The sequence below is a fragment of the Propithecus coquereli genome, unplaced genomic scaffold (genome assembly GCF_000956105.1).
Source record: "Propithecus coquereli isolate 6110/MARCELLA unplaced genomic scaffold, Pcoq_1.0 Scaffold101, whole genome shotgun sequence".
NCBI classification, from domain to species: Eukaryota; Metazoa; Chordata; class Mammalia; order Primates; family Indriidae; genus Propithecus; species Propithecus coquereli.
The window spans coordinates 5,174,921-5,194,567 of NW_012133970.1; the positions used below are offsets into that span (position 1 = coordinate 5,174,921).

Consider the following 19,647-nt stretch of genomic DNA (forward strand, 5'->3'; position numbering starts at 1 on the left):
ATCTATCCCAGATGTCTCTTCCAAGTTAAATACCCATATTTTGAACTGAGTATAATCTTCTATTGTTATGGCTCTCTCATTTCCACCTGGATGTCTTGCAGGTATCTCACACTCAAGACATTCAAAAATAAACTTAATATTTCCCCCTATAAATAAAAAACAAAAAACTGCCCCCTGCTTCCTACATTTCTTATCTTCTTTGTAAGTGGCATGGCCATCCAGGTGCTTAATTCAAAAACCTGCTCATGAACGTTGACTCTACCATCTCTCTTATACCTTCAACATCTATTCAATCATCAGGTTCTATTGATTCTACCCTAACATCTCTCAAATCCATCTAATTCTCTCCATACTCATTTCCTACTGCCTTTATTAAAGAGATTATCATGACTTGTATAGATCATAGCAACTTTTTAACTGGTTTCACTACTTCCAATGTATCTCTTCTCTCCTTTGTGGTCATTGATTGATGATTTTAGTACCTGGATCATCATCTTCCATCCCACTCAGGTTCCCTCTATTCTTCTGAGTGACTACAAGGTGCATGTGGATTATTAATCCAACATTCTGGCCTATCAGTCCTTAGATCTCCTTAACTAAAATGTCCTCCTCCTCCACTTTACTTTGGCCTTTCCACACCCCCAACCTTCTCGTCACCTGAAATTGCTCTGCCTAAGTCTTAAAATTAAACCACACTCACTGTTTCCATCCCCACATCTCCCAATTACTCTTTAATACATTACAATATAGCTTTCCCTACCAATTTATCAGAACCATCAGCCACTCCCCTATTGCTGTATCCCATGGGAAATTTTCTGTTCTTATTTTAACCTCTCTGAAGCAGCTGAAACTTTTGACTACTTCATCCTTAAAGTGCCATTCTTTTTAACATCTGTAATACTATCTTCTCCTGGTTTTCCTCTTACTACCTTGCTCAATTTTTCTCAGGCTCACTTTTCAATCAGTGCCTCCCTTAAAAATTGGTCTTCCTTCTTCAAAAGCACAGGTAACAAAAGCAAACACACACACACACACACAAATGGAGTTATATCAAACTAAAAATCTTTTACACAGCAAAGAAAACAATTAGCAGAATGAAAGACAATCTACAGAATGGGATAAAATGTTTTTAAGCTACTCATGTGACAGGAGATTAATATTCAGAATATACAAGGAACTGAAGCCACTCAATAGCAAAAAGAAGCAATCCAATTAAAACATGGGCAAATGATCTGAATAGACATTTCTCAAAAGACATACACATGGTCAACAAATATATTTTTAAAATGCTAAAATCACTAATTATCAGGGAAATGCAAATAAAGACACCCAATGAGGTATTGTCTCATTCTAGTTAGAATGGCCATTATTATCAAAAAGACAAAAAATAACAGATGCTGACAAGAAATGGAGAAAAGGGAACTAATACCCTGTTGGTGGGAATGCAAACTACTACAGCCCCTATGGAGAACTGTGTGGAGGTCCTTCAGTAAACTACAAATAGAACTATCTATCATATGATCCAGAAGTCCCACTACTGGTCATTTATACAAAGCAAAGGAAATCATTATATCGGAGAGACATTTGCACCTCCATGCTTACTGCAGCACTACACACAATAGCCAAGATATGGAGTCAACCTAGGTGTTCAACAACAGATAAAAGGATAAAGAAAATGTGGTATAGATGGAGAAAAAAACTGGCAGACTAGAGGTGGCCTGCCAGCTCACTCCTACCCAGGGAAGGAGGTGAAGAGTACAGATAGCTGCCTATGTATGGATCGCTCGCTCCAAAGGCAGTGTTGTGAATTCATAGAGAAGCAACGTGAGATACTCAGTGTGGTAAAAAAGATGGTGGGGAAATACATATACAAAGATCAGAGAACAATACAGAACAGAGCACAGGAGGGCTACGCTGGCCTTGCTGGTGCAGTGTGATTTGACACGCAGGAGGACACTCACCACCTGCATAGACCTTCTACCTGCTCAGATGGGGATACGCCTGGAGTTGGCACAGAACCATTGATCTAGACAACAGAATCTATTGAGAGGAGGCAATTGTGAGGGCCATCCTGAACTCTCGGGTGCACCCTGCCTGTACTACACTGGGCTGGGGAGGGATTGAACTGATTTGAAGCTTCCCTGAGCTGTATCCTGAAATTTGGAGCCATGCACTTACGCCCTGGAGCTCAGTGAGACCACGGCACAGGGATTGACGGTAGAGTGCCGGGCGCCGACCTGGGAGGCTCTGGGTGACCATTTGGGCAGGTTCTGGGACCCTTGTGCCTCAGAAGTAGACTGCAACCTATTTATCCAAGCCCACCCTCCAGGTTCTAGCCACTTCCTGCCTGCCTGGCCCTGACCCTGCTCTCCAGGTCTGACCAGTCACCATCTTCGGGTATCTTTGCTTGGAGGACCTGATTGGAAGCTTGGTTTCTGGCTCCACCCCAGTCCCAGCTGAGGGGCTCTCATGCTAGGGCACAGCAGGCTCCGCCCTGAGAGACCTCCGGCAGCCGCTTCGGTAGGCGCTAGGTGGAGCAAGGAGAGCTGCATCCTCTAGGTGAGTGACCTGCATCTGCAGGATACCTGTGCCTAAGAAGCAGACTACAGAGTTCATTCCCACATAGGCTTTCTCAACTTTGGTGCAGACTGCAGGAGCCACAGGGGTCCAGTGGGTCCCGGGGTGTTCTGCATGACTCCAGAGCCCAGACATTCTGGGCAGCTTGCCTCCAGAGAGAGGGTTGGAGAGAGCCAGAGGATTGTCTTTCCTCTACCCAGACTCATTTTCTCCCCTTTCCCTACCCCTCCTACAGCTGCAGAGAGAGAGAATTGAGCTGCCACATGGAGGCTCCCACAGGGAGCATGGCTCAAACCTTTCCTACTAGAGTCCTGCAGCAGACTGAAGGGTGGCTGAACTGTGAGCTCCCTGCCTACCTGACCTTCCAACTCCTGCTTCCCTGGAAGCCCCATTAGAGCAAGATAGGCTCCAAGGCAAAGGGACATCAAAACACTGGGGCACCCAGCTGGTGATGTGGGACCAGCATCCTTATTCCTGTCCTGGTCAGGGATTGATCTCCGGGGCCCCAAAGGCCAGATCCCATATACCCAGGTCTCAAGTGCAGTGCCCAGTGGCACAGAGGGGATATTTGTGAACTAGTCTTGGGAGGTATGGGTGCCTGCAGAGGCAGATCAGGGAGGAGAGAGCAGTGTGGGTCCTAGCTGCGGTGTGTTAGTGGGGCACTGCTCCTCCCAAGGGAGGGCCATGCTCCCAGCTCAGGCTGGGATCCTGGGCAGGGAACCTCCCTGCCTGCACAACAGTCATGGCAGAGCTCAGCCGACTTCAGATACGGCTGGCAGGCAGAGGCCTGAGAGAAATGGAGAAATAGGGGAAGGTTGAAAGGAGTGAGGCCTGCTCCAAATTGCCGGATTGCAGGTCTCAGATGGCCCAGCCTCAACATGAAGACTTTCTGGTTGAGTGGAGTCACTTCAGTTCCGCCCAGGCAGATTTACCCAGAGGCAGGGAATGGACCTTTGATCCCTGCATATCCCTTACAAGCATTTGTGGAGCTTGAGGGCAGGCTCACCCAACCAACCCTGCCCAGCCTCATTCCCCCCACATACCTCCACTGTAGTGGAGAATAAAGGACTCACCTGGAAATTCCAGGACCCCAACCACAACCTGGAGAATTAGAGGGCTTCTCATGAGGAACTAGAGCCAGTCACAGGATCCAAAACAACACTGCAGCTTGTTCCGTCCTGAAAACACCATCAACTAACAGGGAAATCAACGTGCACACCCGTAACAGCATTTACTGACTTAGTCATAGGGGATGTGCTTGATTCTCACCCACAAGCAACACCTACTGACGCAGAAATTAAACTGGGCATGTCCTGGCATGGGCGAGGCAAATGCATTTCATATAACCAAAATGTTTGTACCCCCATAATATCCTGAATTAAAGAAAAATTGGGCATGTCATTATCTAAACAAAAGAAAATTCAAAATTAAAAAGCGACAGCTATACCAGATGAAAAGTAATCAGTGAAAGAACTCTGGAAGTATGAAGAATCAGAGAGAAAGGTCACCCCCAAAAAGAAACACTGCCCCCTAGCAATGAATACCAACCAAAACCAGAATATTGAAATGACAGATGAAGAATTTCAAACACTGATTGTAAGGAACACAAATGAAGTGCAAGGTAAAATAGAAACTCAAGTCAAAGAAACCATAAAAACAATGCAGGAAATGAATGAAAAAATCACTAAAGAAATTGAATTATTAAAGAAAAATCAAACAGAGCTTGTGGGAATGAAAAATTCATTCAAGGAATTACAAAACACAGTGGATAGCCTTAAGAACAGGTTAGATCAGGTAGAAGAAAGAAGCTCAGAGATTGAAGACAGCACCTTTCAATTAAACAAGTCAGTCACAGAGATAGAGCAGAGAGAAATAAGAGGAACTAGCAAGGCCTACAAGAAATATTGGATTATATAAAGAGGCCTAACGTAAGAATCGTGGGCATCCCTGAGGCTGAAGAAGAAAATACACAAGGGTTGGATGATTTATTTGGGAGAATAATTGAAGAAAATTTCCCTGGTCTTGCTAGAAATCTAGATATCCATATGCAAGAATCTCAAAGGATTCTTGGGAGATTCACTGCAAAGAGGCAAACAACATGACACATAGTCATCATACTGGCCAAAATAAACAGAAAAGAGGCATTCTATTCCAAAACCAAAAGCATCAGGTAACTTAAAAAGGAAAACCCATTAGACTAACTGCAAACTTCTCAAACTGAGACCTTACAAGCCAGAAGAGATTCGGGCCCCATTTTTAGTCTTCTTAAACAGAATAATAGCCACCCTAGAATGCTGTATCCTGCAAAACTAAGTTTCACATATGAGGAGGAAATAAAGTCTTTCTCAGACAAGGAAACACGGAGGAAATTAGTCAAGACAAGACCTGTCCTGCAGGAACAGGAAGTCCTCACAACTTCACTATTCATGGATTAACAGAATAAACACTCACCAGTGTAAAATCACCCAAAAGCTAAAGGTTGAAGGGAAGATACCACAATGGCTCAAGAGATAAAACAAAGCCACAAGGTTCAACTCAACAGGATAAACAGAAATCCATCCCACTTATCAATTCTTTCAATAAACTGTCCACTGAAGAGACGTGGTCTGGTCAAATGGATAAATATACAAAGGCCAAGTACCTGCTATCTTCAGGAAACACATCTAACCACAAGTATTCATGCAGATAAAAGGTGAATGGATATAAATAATATTCCACTTAAATGGAAATCAAAAGAAAGCTGGTATAGCAGTTCTCATATCAGATAACTTAGTCTTCAAATCAACAGAAGTAATGAAGGACAAAGATGGTCATTATATAATAATAAAGGGAACAATTCAACAAGAAGACATAGCAATCCTAAATACTTATGTACCTAACACAGGCTTGCACAGATTCATAAAGGAAATCTTACTTGTTCAAAACACAATAATAGACAGTAGCTCCATAATTGCTGGTGATATCAATACACCACTGACAGAACTGGGCAGATCCTCCAAACATAAAATAATCAAAAAAACAATGGACTTAAACATAACTCTAGAACAAATGGGCCTAACAGATATTTACAGAACATAATACCCCCAAACCACCAAATATACAGTCTTCTCATCAGCTCATGGGACATTTTTTTTAAGATCAATCCCATCCTAGGCCACAAAATATATCTCAACAAATTTTAAAAAACAGAAGTAACAGAGAGTATACCACACAACTTCTCAGACCACAGTGGTATAAAATTAGTAATCAACTCCAACAGAAATACTCATCTCTATGCAAAGTCATGGAAACTAAACAACCTACTGCCAAATGACAGGTCAAGTAGGAAATTAAGATGGAAATGAAAAGATTCTTTGAAATAAATGATAATTGGGACACAAGATATCAAAATCTTTGGGATACAGCTAAAACAGTTCTGAGAGGAAAATGCACAGCCATACATGCCTACATCCAAAAGACAGAAAGATCACAAATCAAAAACATAATGAGTTGTCTCAAGGAACTGGAAGAGGATGAGCAAACTGATCCAAAACTCAGGAGAAGAAAAGAAATAACTAAGAGTAGAACAGAACGAAATTAAATCGATAAAAAAGAACTATACAGAAAATCAAAGAAACAAAAAGTTGATCTTCGAAAAGATGAACAAAATTAACAGACCTCTTCCTAGGTTAATGAAAAGCAGAAAAGAAAGGACTCTAGTCAGCTTAAACAGAAATGAAAAATTACAGCTCATACCAGAGAAATACAAAATATCATCTCTGAACACTATATAAATCTCTATGCACATAAACTTGAAAATGTGGAGGAAATGGACAAATTACAGCCTCCCTAGCCTCAATCAGGAAGAAATAGAATTCCTGAACAGACCAATATCAAGTAACCAAAACTGAAGCAATAATAAAAAAACTTCTTTAAAAAAAGTCCTGGACCAGATAGTTTCACACCCACATTCTACCAGACCTACAAAGAAGAACTAGCACCTATCCTGTAGAAATCATTACACCACATTGAGAAGGAAGGAATCCTCCTCAACATGTTTCATGAAGCCAACATCATCCTGATACCAAAGCCAGGAAAGGACTCAACGAGAAAGAAAACTACAGACCAATATTCCTTGTGAATACAGATGCAAAATTTCTCAATAAAATCCTAGCAAATCAAATTCAGTTGCTCATCAAAAAAATTAATGCATCACGACCAAGTGGGCTTCATCCCAGGAGATGCAGGGATGGTTCAACATAGGAAAATCTATAAATGTAATTCATCACATGAATAGAAGTAAAAACAAAGATCACATGATCCTATCACTAGATGCAGAAAAAGCATTCAACAAAATTCAGCACCCTTTTATGATAAGAACGCCTAACAAAATAGGCATAGACGGGACTTACCCCAAAACAATAAATGCCATATATGACAAACCCACAGTCAACATGATACTGAATGAGAAAAAATTGAAAGCATTCCTGCTTAGAACTGGTATCAGACAAGGTTGCCCTCTATCACCACTTCTATTCAATATAGTGCTCGAAGTCCTAGCCAGAGCAATCAGATAAGAGAAGCAAATCAAGGGCACCCAAATGGGGCCAGAACATGTCAAACAATCACTTTTTGCTGATGATATGATCTTATATCTAAAAAACCCCAAAGATTCTGCCAAGACACTACTGGGATAGATAAATAAGTTCAGTAAAGTCTCAGGTTATAAAATCAATTTACACAAATTAGTAGCATTCATATAAGCTAACAGTAGTCAAGCTGAGGACTGACTCAAAGACTTTTCACAACAGCAACAAAGAAAATAAAATACCTAGGAATATATTTAACTAAGGAGGTGAAGGACCTCTATAGGAAGAATGATGAAACACTGAGGAAGAAAATAGCAAAAGAGGCAAACAGATGAAAAACCATGCCATGCTCTTGGATTGGCAGAATCAACATTGTTGAAATGTCTATACTATTCAAAGTGATCTACAGATTCAATGCAATCCTTATTAAAATACCAACATCATTTTTCACAGCTCTAGAAAAAATAATTCTATGCCTCATATGGAAATAGAGAAGACCCCGTATAGCTAAGGCAACCTTAAGGAAAAAGAACAAATTGGGAGGCATCAATTTACCAGACTACAAGCTATATTATAAGGCTATAGTAACCAAAACAGCATGGTACTAGCACAAGAACAGAGACATAGACAATTGTAACATGACTGAGAACCCAGATATAACACCATCCTCATATGGTCATCTAATCTTTGACATAGCAGACAAAAACGTACACTGGGAACAGAATCCCTTCAATAAATGGTGGTGGGGAAATTGGATAGGTATATGTAGAAGACTGAAAGAGGATACAAACCTCCCACCTTTCACAAAAATCAATTCACAATGGATAACAGACTTAAACCTAAAGCATGAAACCATAAGAATTCTAGAAGAAAATATTGGAAAAACTCTTATGGACATCAGCCTAGGTAAAGAATTTATAAAGAAGATCCCAAAGGCTATCGCAGCATCAACAAAAATAAATAAATGGGACCTGATCAAATTAAAAAGCTTCTGCACAGCCAAAGAAACTATCATGAGAGCAAACAACCTACAGTATGGGAGAAAATATTGACATTCTATACATCCAATAAAGGGCTAATAACTAGAATCTATATAGAACTCAGGAAAATCAGAAAGAAAAAATCAAACAACCCCATTAGGAAGTCAGCAAAGGACATGAACAGAAACTTTTCAAAAGAAGATAGACTAATGACTAAGAAACATATGAAAAATGCTCAACATCTCTAATCATCAGGGAAATGCAAACTAAAAGCACAATGAGATATCACCTAACTCCAGTGAGAATGGCCTTTATCGAAAAGTCCCAAAACAATAAATGCTGGCATGGATGTGGAGAGATAGGAACACTCATACACTTCTGTCGAGACTGCAAACTAGTACAACCTCTGTGGAAAGTAATATGGAGGTACCTCAAAGAGCTACCAGTAGAACTACCATTTGATCCAGCAATCCCACTACTGGGCATCTACCCAAAGGAGAAAAGGGCATTCTATAAAAAAGACACCTGTACTAGAATGTTTATAGCAGCACAATTCACAATTGTAAAGATGTGGAAACAATCCAAGTGCCCATCAATATATGAGTAGGTTAACAAAATGTGGTATATGTATACCACGGAATACTACTCAACCATAAAGAAAAATGATGAACTACCCTATTGTATTATCCTGAATGGGTCTAGAGCCCATTCTTCTAAGTGAAGTATCACAAGAATGGAAAAACAAACACCACATGTACTCACCAATAAGTTTGTACTATTTGGTCAACACTAATGTGCACATATGGGAAGTACCATTAATAGGGTGTTGGGAAGGTTGGAGTGGGGATGAAGGGGTGGGTAAATCCACACCTAATGATGTGATATGTGCTGTCTGGAGTATGGGCACGCTTGTTTGGTAGTGCAAAGGCAATTTATGTAATTTATGTTTGTACCCCCATAATACTCTGAAATTTAAAAAAATGGATTAGGCTTTATAAAAAAGAAAGTGTTTTATATATACACCATGGAATACTATTCAACCATAAAAAAGAATGAAATCCCTGTCATTCACAGCAACATGGATAGAACTAGAGGACGTTATATAAAGTGCAATAAACCAGGAGCGAAAAGTTAAACACCGCATGTTCTCACTCATATGTAGAAGCTAAAAAGAAGGTTGATCTCATAGAAGTAAAAAGCAGAAGAGAGGATACTAGAGGCTGGGGAGGGTAGGGGGAAGGGAGGGACAGGAAGAGATTTGTTAAAGAATATAAAATTACAGCTAGATAAGAGGAATAAGTTCTAGTGTTCTATACAAGAGGTCCGCAACCTTTTTGGTACCAGAGACCCATTTCATGGAAGACAATCTTTCCATGGACGGGGGAAGGGGGATAGTTTGGGGATGATTCAAGTACATTACATTTATTGTGTAGTCAAACCCTCTCTGCTAATGATGATCTGTATTTGCAGCTGCTCCCTAGCATCACCGCCTCAGCTCCACCTCAGGTCATCAGGCATTAGATTCTCACAAGGAGCACATAACCTAGATCCCTCGCATGCACAGTTTACAGTGGCGTTCATGCTCCTATGAGAATCTAATGCTGCTACTGATCTGACAGGAGGTGGAGCTTATGCGGAGATGGGAGACATGGGGAGTGGCTGTAAATACAGATGAAGCTTCGCTTGCTGGCCTGCTGCTCACCTCCTGCTGTTCGGCCTGGTTCCTAACAGGCCATGGACCAGTACCAGTCCATGTTCCGGGTGTTGGGGACCATAGTCCTATACCACGTAGGATGACTATAGTTAATGATAATGTATTACATAGTTTCCAATAGCTAGGAGGAAGATATTGAATGTTCCCAATTCAAAGAAACAAATGTTTAAGATGATGGATATACTAATTACCCTGATCTGGTCACTGTACATTCCATGTATCAAAACATCACCATGTACAATTTTTGTCCATTAAAAAAAAATAAAATAATTTATAAATTCTAAAAAAAAATTGGTCTTCTTCAGGGTCTCATCTTAGGACTCTTATTGTCTCTTGATGAACAGTATCACTATTTACCTGCTTGTCCAAGCCAAAAATCTGGATATTATTAAAGAATTTTCCTGCAAAAACATGAGTGTCATTCAAGAATCCTTATCTCTCTCACCTTCAATATCCAATTAATCACCAAATCCTGTTTATGTTACCTCATTGATCTTTTTAGAATCATACCTTTTCCTCTACTTCAACTTTCATCTCTCTTACCACTGGGCTTTTACGCATTGCATTCCCTGCATCTATAACTTCTTTTTCCCTGCATTTCTTCTACACTACCCTTCATCCACATGCCTCCTTCTCATTCTTTAGGTCAGTTGTTCTCAAAGTGTAGTTCCTGAACTAGCAGCATGAGCAACACCTGGATACCTGTTTGAACTAGCAAATTCTTGAGCCCTATCATAGATGTACTGAATCAGAGACTTTGGGGGTTGATCCCAGCAATCCATATTTTAGCAAGCCTTCTGGGTGATCCCAATGCATGCTAACATTTAAAAACTACTTTACTAAATTGATTTAGGTCTCAGCTGAGATATCTCCTAATCTAGAAAACCATTCTTGACTATCCCAACATTAGATTAGGTACGCTCTTCTATACCTTTCTATCACACTATAAGAAGTCCTATCTAAAACATATCAGACTGTATTGTAATTTCCAATATACTTGCCTCTATCATAATAGCACAAGTTCCTTAAGGGCAGGGACAAGTATTTGCCACTGCATGTATAGCTTCTAAAGTTGTCCGTGTCAACAAATAGGCCTCCAGTAAGTATTTACTCAATGAATAAATTAATAGAAGAGAATGTAGCCAAGATATGGTCACTCTACATTTAATATTAGGAGCTTAGTATGTGAGTGGGATTAGAATTAAGTTTGTACTAAGGAGACAAGAACTTTATCTATGGCAGGGGTTAATGATCAGTCTGCGTTCTGGGCCAGATCACTCTCTAGCCAAGATTAGGCACTCAGACTATAGCCAAGGGTACGCTCTTAGACATCTGAAACAGGAATATTAGCCAAGACTAAGCCACAGCCTATTCTGGGAATGAGAGAATGAGTATTTCATAGAGACAAACTCAGGCTATAGCTTAGTTTTGCTAATATTCCTGTAGCTGATATTTCCTAATATTCCTGTTTCAGATTTCTAAGAATATACTTTTTTTTAAAGAGCAAGCCAGAAGACTGAAGCAGAAGTGCTGCATATCCTTCATCCTTTTACTAAGTGTCCCCACTCACCAGGCTCAGCAGCCAGTGGCCAGCCAGTACTAGATTCTAGCACACCATGGGCATGCACAGAGTAGGGGCGGCTGGCATTATTCTTGAATACCACAGTCAGGATATCACCAACTTCTCCTCTGATAAGTGGACCTAATATAAACAAAAGAAGTAAAAGTCTCATTAGTGGAGGAGTGGAACAGGAGGCATTAAATAAAGGGACATACATGGCAGCCCATAGTATTAGGAGTTTGTCCTGAGAAAGGATCCTATGAAGACTAAAAGTCATGGCTGGCTCCATTTTTAGATTCAGAAGCCCTTAAACTGACTTTTCCCACCCAACCCTCTATCTATAATAGCCCAAGGCTGTAGAGAATCGGGGCTCTGTGGAATTATTGATGATAAGGAGAATTTGGCACAGAATACAGAATAGCTGGGATCTCTTCAGGGGCCAGTCAGGCCCTTCTGTCCCAGCATGAGAATGAAGAAACCCATTGGTCCCTACAATGGTAAAAAAAAATCTACAGCAATATCTGAAGGGTATACCTCAGGAAAAACATAATCTATAGCAATAATTAAACTGGGGTACAGGGGTAAAACTGCTTCCATGTGTCATTTTTTTTCTACTTTTGCCTGCTCCTAAGTTCTCCTGCCTCTAGTATCTATTAAAATCTATCATGCTCAGAGACCTCCATACTTCAAAGGTATACAAAAACCTAGAAAAACCTGGTTTAAGTTGCAGCAGAATTCATGATTCTCTTCTTCCCTTTTCAGTGCTTATTTTCATGGCTGTTTTATAAAATATGACCATAATTCCAGTACATCATAAGATTGAAACTGGGGAATGGGAGGCCTTCCTAATATGACATAGATGCCCTAGGAACAGCTCAGGCTGCTAGACAATAGGAAGGAAGTGGAATTCCCTTACCCAAGATTCCCAAGTGCTCCTCTGGTCCAGTCCTTGGCTTAGGGATCCTGAATGTACCATCAGTGTATTCCCTGAATACAGCTTTCTTGTATCTGGAACCCAGGAGGCCATCCTTGTTGCTCAGGAAAATGTGACCATAACTAGAAGAATCCAAAGAGTGTTATCAGTACCCAACCCTCAACCCCTCATTTTCAGATATGAGGAAGCTAAGTCAGAACCACCTTCCTGTCACAGATAAAAGAAGAAGGGGACCTATTCTTTCTAATGTCAGATTGCTCATACATTGGCTACATAACTACAATTAAAGATGGCAGGGTTCAGTATCTATTTATGTTTCTTGTTTACCATCATCCAGATAGGAATATGTTGTACAATTAATATGGCAAGATCACTGGGGTAAGAATCAGAAGCCCTGGGCTCTAGCTCCAGCCTTAATGATGTCTCAGATGGAACTAGTTTGATGAAAGGACAAGGTACAAGGTGGCAGGAAAGTATTAACTTCTGCTGCAGCTAGAGGATAAAGAATAGTGAGCAGTAGGGAGGAAATGAAACGTTACAGATTTCTCCTTATGGGATGCTTTCCAGTTTACAAGCAGCTTTATCATTTATTTTATCATTTGACATTCCCAATTGACTCATGAGGTAGGTAGGTCCCAGGGGTGCACTCAGTGGTCCAGAGGTATCAAGACTTATTGACAGTGACACCCTCAGCCAGAAAGGGAGCCAGGACTTAGATTCAAGCCTGCCGCTCTTTCCCTCCCTCCTCTCTATTCCTGTTCTTTCAACTATACCACATCACTTTAAAGATGACTAAAACCAGGCTCAGAGAGGGGAAGTCATTTTCCCTAATTTCCAGAGCAAGTTAGCAAGAAGACTTCAACCTTCAACAACCAATATAAAGGGCAAAAATTGGCAAAGCACAGTAAGAGCACTGAAAACAAACTAGTGGAAACTGCTAATCTGCAACTTGGTTCCATTTTCTCATCCTTCCTTTTTAGTAGTAGAATCACCTAAGTTTTAGCTGAGAACATGGCTACCTAACCAGAGATTACATTTCCCAGATTTGTTTGCAGCTACACATGGCCATATAAGTTCAGCATAATAAGTTATCAGAGAAAGTGATGAATACAACTTTCAGGTCATCTCCTTACAGACAACGATGCTTGCCCTTGACTTCTTTCTCCCTTCTTGATAGTTTGGAGTGGCTACAACACGAATAGGCATCTTGGTCCCAGAGACAAATGTAAGTGTTGAGAGTGACACAGTTCACCAACCAGCCCTGGACTGCTCATATCTGTACTATTATGTGAGTAAGAAATAAAATTCTATCTTATTTAAACTATGCCATTTTTGAGTTTTTCTGCTACACAGCTTAGTCTGCTTAATGAATGCAATGCCGTTTTGTCAAGGGACAGGTGAGTTAGGGGCAGTCAGTCCCTTGAGTAAATTATTTAAGAAATTTAAGTCCCAGGGTAGGTACTTTCAGCTAACTCAAGGAAGAGAGGCAAATATTTAGAGGATGAAGGTGTGGGCAAGGTCTTTTACTTCAGCTCCATATTATACCAATATAGAAGAAGCACTGAGCTGGAATTCAGAAGACCTGCATTCTAGTCCCTACTCCCAGATCTGTTGCTATCATATTAGGCGACCTTAGATAAGTGCCTCCTCATTTCAGAGTTTTAGTATCCTCATCTGTAAAATGATTCTCTGAAAGTGGGATCTCTCCTTTTCTGAAGACTTACCTTCCCTTCTCAGACTGGTTGTGCCATTCCAGTTCCCAGCTTCTGTCAGGGCAATAGTCCCACTCCACCTCTTCTGCCATGATGTAGTAGATTCTTGCAGCTTGGTAGTGTTGGCGAGGGGTGGCTTGGTGGCCAGGACACTGGGAGACATTATAAATTGCCCTCATCCCTGCTTCTCGATGGCTGCCTGCCTGACAGTAAATCTCAAATGTCCCTGAGGGAGGATCAGAGAGCAAAACCTGAGTCAAAACACCCCTGGGCAGTGCCTGGGGGATTTTCTGCCTCTCCCCAGGCATACTGCAGAGAATGGGTAGTCTCAGATAAGGCTCTTCTATGCACTAGATAAAAAGAATATAACAAGTTTATTAAGACTAATGAACGCAGATGTTAAGAGCTCCAGCTCCAAAGATATACTGTTTATAATAATCTACTATATATTTCAAAATAGCTAGAAGAGGAGAATTCAAATGGTTCTAACCTAAAGAAAAGACAGATACTTAAGGTAATAGATATCCCAAGTACAGTAATTTGATCTTTACAAATTATATGAATGTATTAAATTATCATGTACCCTGAAACTATGTATGTTTACTATGCATCAATAAAAATAAAAAATTAAACTCTGCCACTGGAAATGATCAACTCCTTCCTGTTTGCCCAGGGCATTTCTAATTTTAGCACTGTAAGTACTATATCCCTGGAAACTCCTCAGTACTGGGCAAAGTGGGATGGTTGGTAACCCTATCTCTCACTTATCGCTGATATATATAAAACCTCGTGAAAATTTCTTGTCGCTCCATAAATTAATATAACTATATTAGAGACAGAAATGATCTCAGGAATTTTGCAGGGCTTTGCCCTGAAGGAATATGTGAACGTGTTAGCTTGCATATCAAAAGCTGCTCCATCTCAGGAGGGCATCTCAAAGGTCAGTGGCAGCTGCTTTCCAAGGTGACCCTGCAGTCTCAAACCCACGGTTCTCGCCTGCTTTGAACGACAAAGCAGGTTTGCATGGAGCCACGGGATGACAGCTGATCAGAGTGCCCACCCAAGAGACAGACACCTGCGGCTAAAAGCAATGAGCCCAAGGGACAGTTCCTGCTTGACTCCTGACTACCTGTCTCCATCCACGATAACTAGATAAAGAAATATGGAACCACTATATCTCTGTTTAACCCTTCTGTTAAGTGAAAAATTTACCTTAGAACTTAGAAGTTTGTCTATGAAAGATTTTGTAACCGTTTGTTCATGTAGATAGTGTTAATTAAGGGATCTCTAGAAGCCTTTTGGGAGACTTTTAACCTAAAATGAACTACCTGTTATTATATAAATCTGTTACCCCTGGCAACTGATCAGTGTACCAATAAATACCCATGTGAAACTTTACTCTGGGACTCACAGCTCATGGGAATGCTGTGGGGTCTTCCAATACCCCAACTATTATAAATCTGTACTTCATAAAACTGTACTTTCATCTCAGTGTATTCTTTTATTTCTATATTCTATTATTTTCTATTTTCTATTATTTCCTTATCCTTTGTGATGACCCCTGCCTAAGGGACCCGATTTTTTGCTGGGAGCGTAGCTAACTCCCCGCAATTTCTAAACCTGAGTATGTTTCAATTCCCTCATAAGTAAAATGAAGATCATTTTACTCACTTCATTTGGTTGTTTCAGAATTAAACACAATGATGTGTGTACAATGCTTAGCACAGTACATAGTAACTGTTTAGTAAGTGAAGCTATAAATATAAAGCTGTAATAATTATTCCAAAAAAGGCAGTGACCAGTTGTGTCCCTTTTTTACCAAGTACCAAAGAAATAAAAGTGGGATTAAATAGTTAGTTTTTAAAAAGAAAAAAGAACTTCTTAATGCAAGACCTGACACCATAAAAATTCTAGAAGAAAACAGGACAACCTTTTCTGGACATTGGCCTAGGCAAATAATTTATGACAAAGACCCCAAAAGCAAATACAACAAAAACAAAAATAAAAATATATGAATGAGACTTAAACTGAAATGTTTCTGCACACCAAAAGAAATAATCAACAGTGTACATAAACAACCTACAGAATGGGAAAAAATATTCACAAACTATACATCTGACAAAGGACTAATATCCAGAATTTACTTCAATTTATTTGATTTAATTCAAATCAGCAAGAAAAAAACAAATAACCCTGTTAAAAATCAGGCAAAAGACTCGAACATTTTTTTAAAAGAAGATATACAAATGGTCAACACACCTATCAAAATGTAAATTATTAATAAAATCACAATGAAATACCACCTTACCCCTGTCAGAATGGCTATTATTAAAAAGCTGGAATGCATTCTACTAAGTGAGGTATCCCAAGAATGGAAAGACAAGCACCACAGGTACTCACCATCAAATTGGTATTAACTAATCAACACGTAAGTGCACATATAAGAATAACATCTATTGGATGTTGGGCAGGGGGGAGGGGGAGGGGGAAGAGGGAGGAGGGGACAGGTATATGCATACACAAAGAGTGCAATGCACACCACCCGAAGAATGGACATATTTGAAACTAGGACTTGGGGGGGAGGAGGGGCAAGGGCAACATATGTAACCTAAACATCGGTACCCCCATAATATGCTGAAATAAAAAGAAAGTCAAAAATCAATAGATGTTGGCATGGATGTGGTGAAAAGGGAATACTTATACACTGTTGGTGGGAATGTAAATTAGTACAACCTCTATGGAAAATAGTATGGAGATTTCTCAAAGAAGTAAAAGTAGATCTCTCATTCAATCTAGCAATCCCACTTCTGGGGATCTACCCAAAGGTAAAGAAGTCATTTTATCAAAAAAAAAGACATCCTCACCCATATGTTTATTGTGGCACAATTCACAATTGCAAAGATATGGAACCAATAAAGAAAACATGGTATATATATACAACCTGGAATACTATTCAGCCATTAAAAAGAATGAAATAATGTCTTTCGTAGCAACTTGAATGGAACTGGAGGCCATTATTACAAGTGCAATAACCCAGAAACAAAACACCAAATACTGAAAGTTCTCAGTTATAAGTGGGAGCTAAGCAGTGGGTATGTATGGTCACACAGAGTGGCTTAATGGACATTGGAGACTCAGAAGAGGGGGGATAGGAGGGGATTTGGGTAACAGGTATATTAAAAAGTCTTGCCTTCTCCACTATGCAATTCATCCATGTAATGAAAAACCACTGTACTACTTCTTGATCACAAGGATGCTTACATAAGAGAGCTTTAGAAGTGACTTTGCTCATTTCTTTACATTAGAATGTTCAGGTATCAGTCTTGAATGTCTGTACTGTGGAGCTGCCTGGACTAGATCTCAACCTCCAGGTGTCTATGCCAAGGATACTCAGACTCAAAGAATGTTGGTCAAGAGAAGCTAACCTTCTTAGAACACTACTCTCATTGTTCCCTTATCTTTGCTGCCTACTGCCTATCCCAGCAATACAATACTTTTTCCTGGCTTTCAAAGCCTCCTACCAGCTGGCCCCAAACCCAGTCCCACTTCCCACATATTGTCTCAAATTCAACCAGTGCTCCAACTAAATCTACCTCTAACTACTTCTCTCAAACATTTCATTTCTACCTTGGCATTTTTATTCATGTTGTTACCCTCTATCTGGAAGGTACCTGCCCACTCTATCCCCGTATATATTTATGAGAGCTCACTCATTATCCAAGACCCAATTCATGCTTCTTCTCTTCCAGAAAGTCCTCCCTGACTATTCTGGCCCAAACTGACCTCTACATTCTTAGCCTCTCCACTCCTAATGCACTTTACTGAATCGCACCACATGGTTAAGGACTAAGGGTTCCTCTCTTCTAAAATGGTCCCTTCTACTAGTTTATGGACACCTTGAAAGAAGAGGATAATTCCTTTCTTTCCATATCTGCTTCCTAACTCTTCTATTTCCCTTGCCCCACCACATCTATCCCATCAGTAAATCCTATCAGCAATTCCTTCAAAATTATTTTTTCATTTCCACCGCCACTTCTCTAGTTCAAGCCACCAGCATCTCTTACCTGGAAAATTGCAATAGACCCCCAACTGTCTTTTCTGCTCCTTCAGTTATTATCTACACAGGATACAGGATGCTCTTTAACAGATATAATCCAGAGCACATTGCTCCCTTGGTTCAAGTGTTCCACTCATATCCAAAATAAAATTCAAACTCCTGACTATGGTCTATAAGGCCCTACATAATATGACCCTTACCAACCTCTATGACCTCATGTCATGTCAGTCTTCCCCTACCTCATAACACTCCAATCATACAGGCTTTCTTTCTTTTTTCTTTTTCTTTTTTATTTCAGCATATTATGGGGGTACAAATGTTTAGGTTACATATATTGCCTTTGCCCCACCCAAGTCAGAGCTTCAAGCGTGTCCACCCCCCAGACGGTGCGCACCACACCCATTACGTGTGTATATACCCATCCCCTCCTCCATTCAGCCACAAAAAACAGTGGTGATATAGCACCTCTTGTATTATCCAGGCTTTCCTTCTGATCCTTGAAAAAACCATGCTTGTTCCCATCGTAGGATATTTGCCCCTGCTGATCCCTCTGCTTAGAATGCTCTGCTCAGAGATTTTCATATAGTTCCCACTTCACTACTTAGATCTCAGTTTAAGTGTCACTTTCTTAGAGAGACCTTCCTGGAAAACCTTGTCTAAAGTAATGCCTCCATTATTTTATCACATTTCTGTATTTTACTTCATTCATGATATGTATCATTATCTGAAATAATCTTATTTATGTGTTTATTGAGGATATCCAGAGAGCAAAGATCATGTCTGTCTTGTTTACCTCACTACCTGTCTTTGTACCTAAAAGATGAGAAATAAATATGTGTTGAGTGAATTAATGTGCATTCAAAGGGATGATTGTATACACTATCCAAAAGTTATGGCTCAGGGTCTGTTGTGAAGAAAGTCTGATGATCACTTAAGGGGACGGGAATAAGTAGAAGACATTCTGAGAGAGTCATGTGAATTTGGGCTGTCACATTACTTGGATTTTCTCATAAAGACACTATTGTCCAAGCCACTTCTTTTTCAACATTACCTCTTTGACTAATCCTTTGCTTTTTCTTTATTCTTGATTCCCCTCTCCTTCCTACCTCTTAAATGTTGATTTCTGCCTTAAATTTTCTTTCCTATCACTCTACATGGTTTTGGACTTGAACTATGAGAACACCTAAATATTTCTCTTTCTCTCTAGCCTGGGATTCTCCTCCAAGCTTTAGATTTCTACCCACAATTACCTACCATGAACTCCCCACCAGCTGGATTTCACCAGGAACTTAAAATGCCCCCAAATGAATATTTTTTTACCCAAACCTTACCATCCTGCCCTGCTTTTGTATTTGCTTATTTGGTTGATGGCACCACCATCCACCTAGCATGCAAGCTGGAAACCTCAGGCATCTTTTCTTTTTGCTCAGCCCATCAGTAACACCCTGTCAACTTCTCTCCCAAATATCTTCTAACTCTGTCCTTCTCTCTATTCCCACTGCCTCCACTCACTGGCAGGATCTTATCATCTCTTTCAAGAAGCT

The 19,647-nt window shown here is 40.2% G+C and overlaps 1 protein-coding gene across 1 annotated transcript in view; it reads right to left on the reverse strand.

Annotated features, from left to right (window-relative positions):
• Nucleotides 1-19,647, reverse strand: part of HEPH (hephaestin) — a 65,276-nt gene that overhangs the window by 24,768 nt on the left and 20,861 nt on the right. Inside the window, exons 12-14 of the mRNA XM_012643079.1 lie at nt 14,059-14,272; nt 12,317-12,456; nt 11,410-11,541 (exon numbers count right to left, since the gene is read on the reverse strand). Of these exons, the coding sequence (XP_012498533.1) occupies nt 11,410-11,541; nt 12,317-12,456; nt 14,059-14,272 (486 nt within the window). The remainder of the gene's footprint in view (nt 1-11,409; nt 11,542-12,316; nt 12,457-14,058; nt 14,273-19,647) is intronic.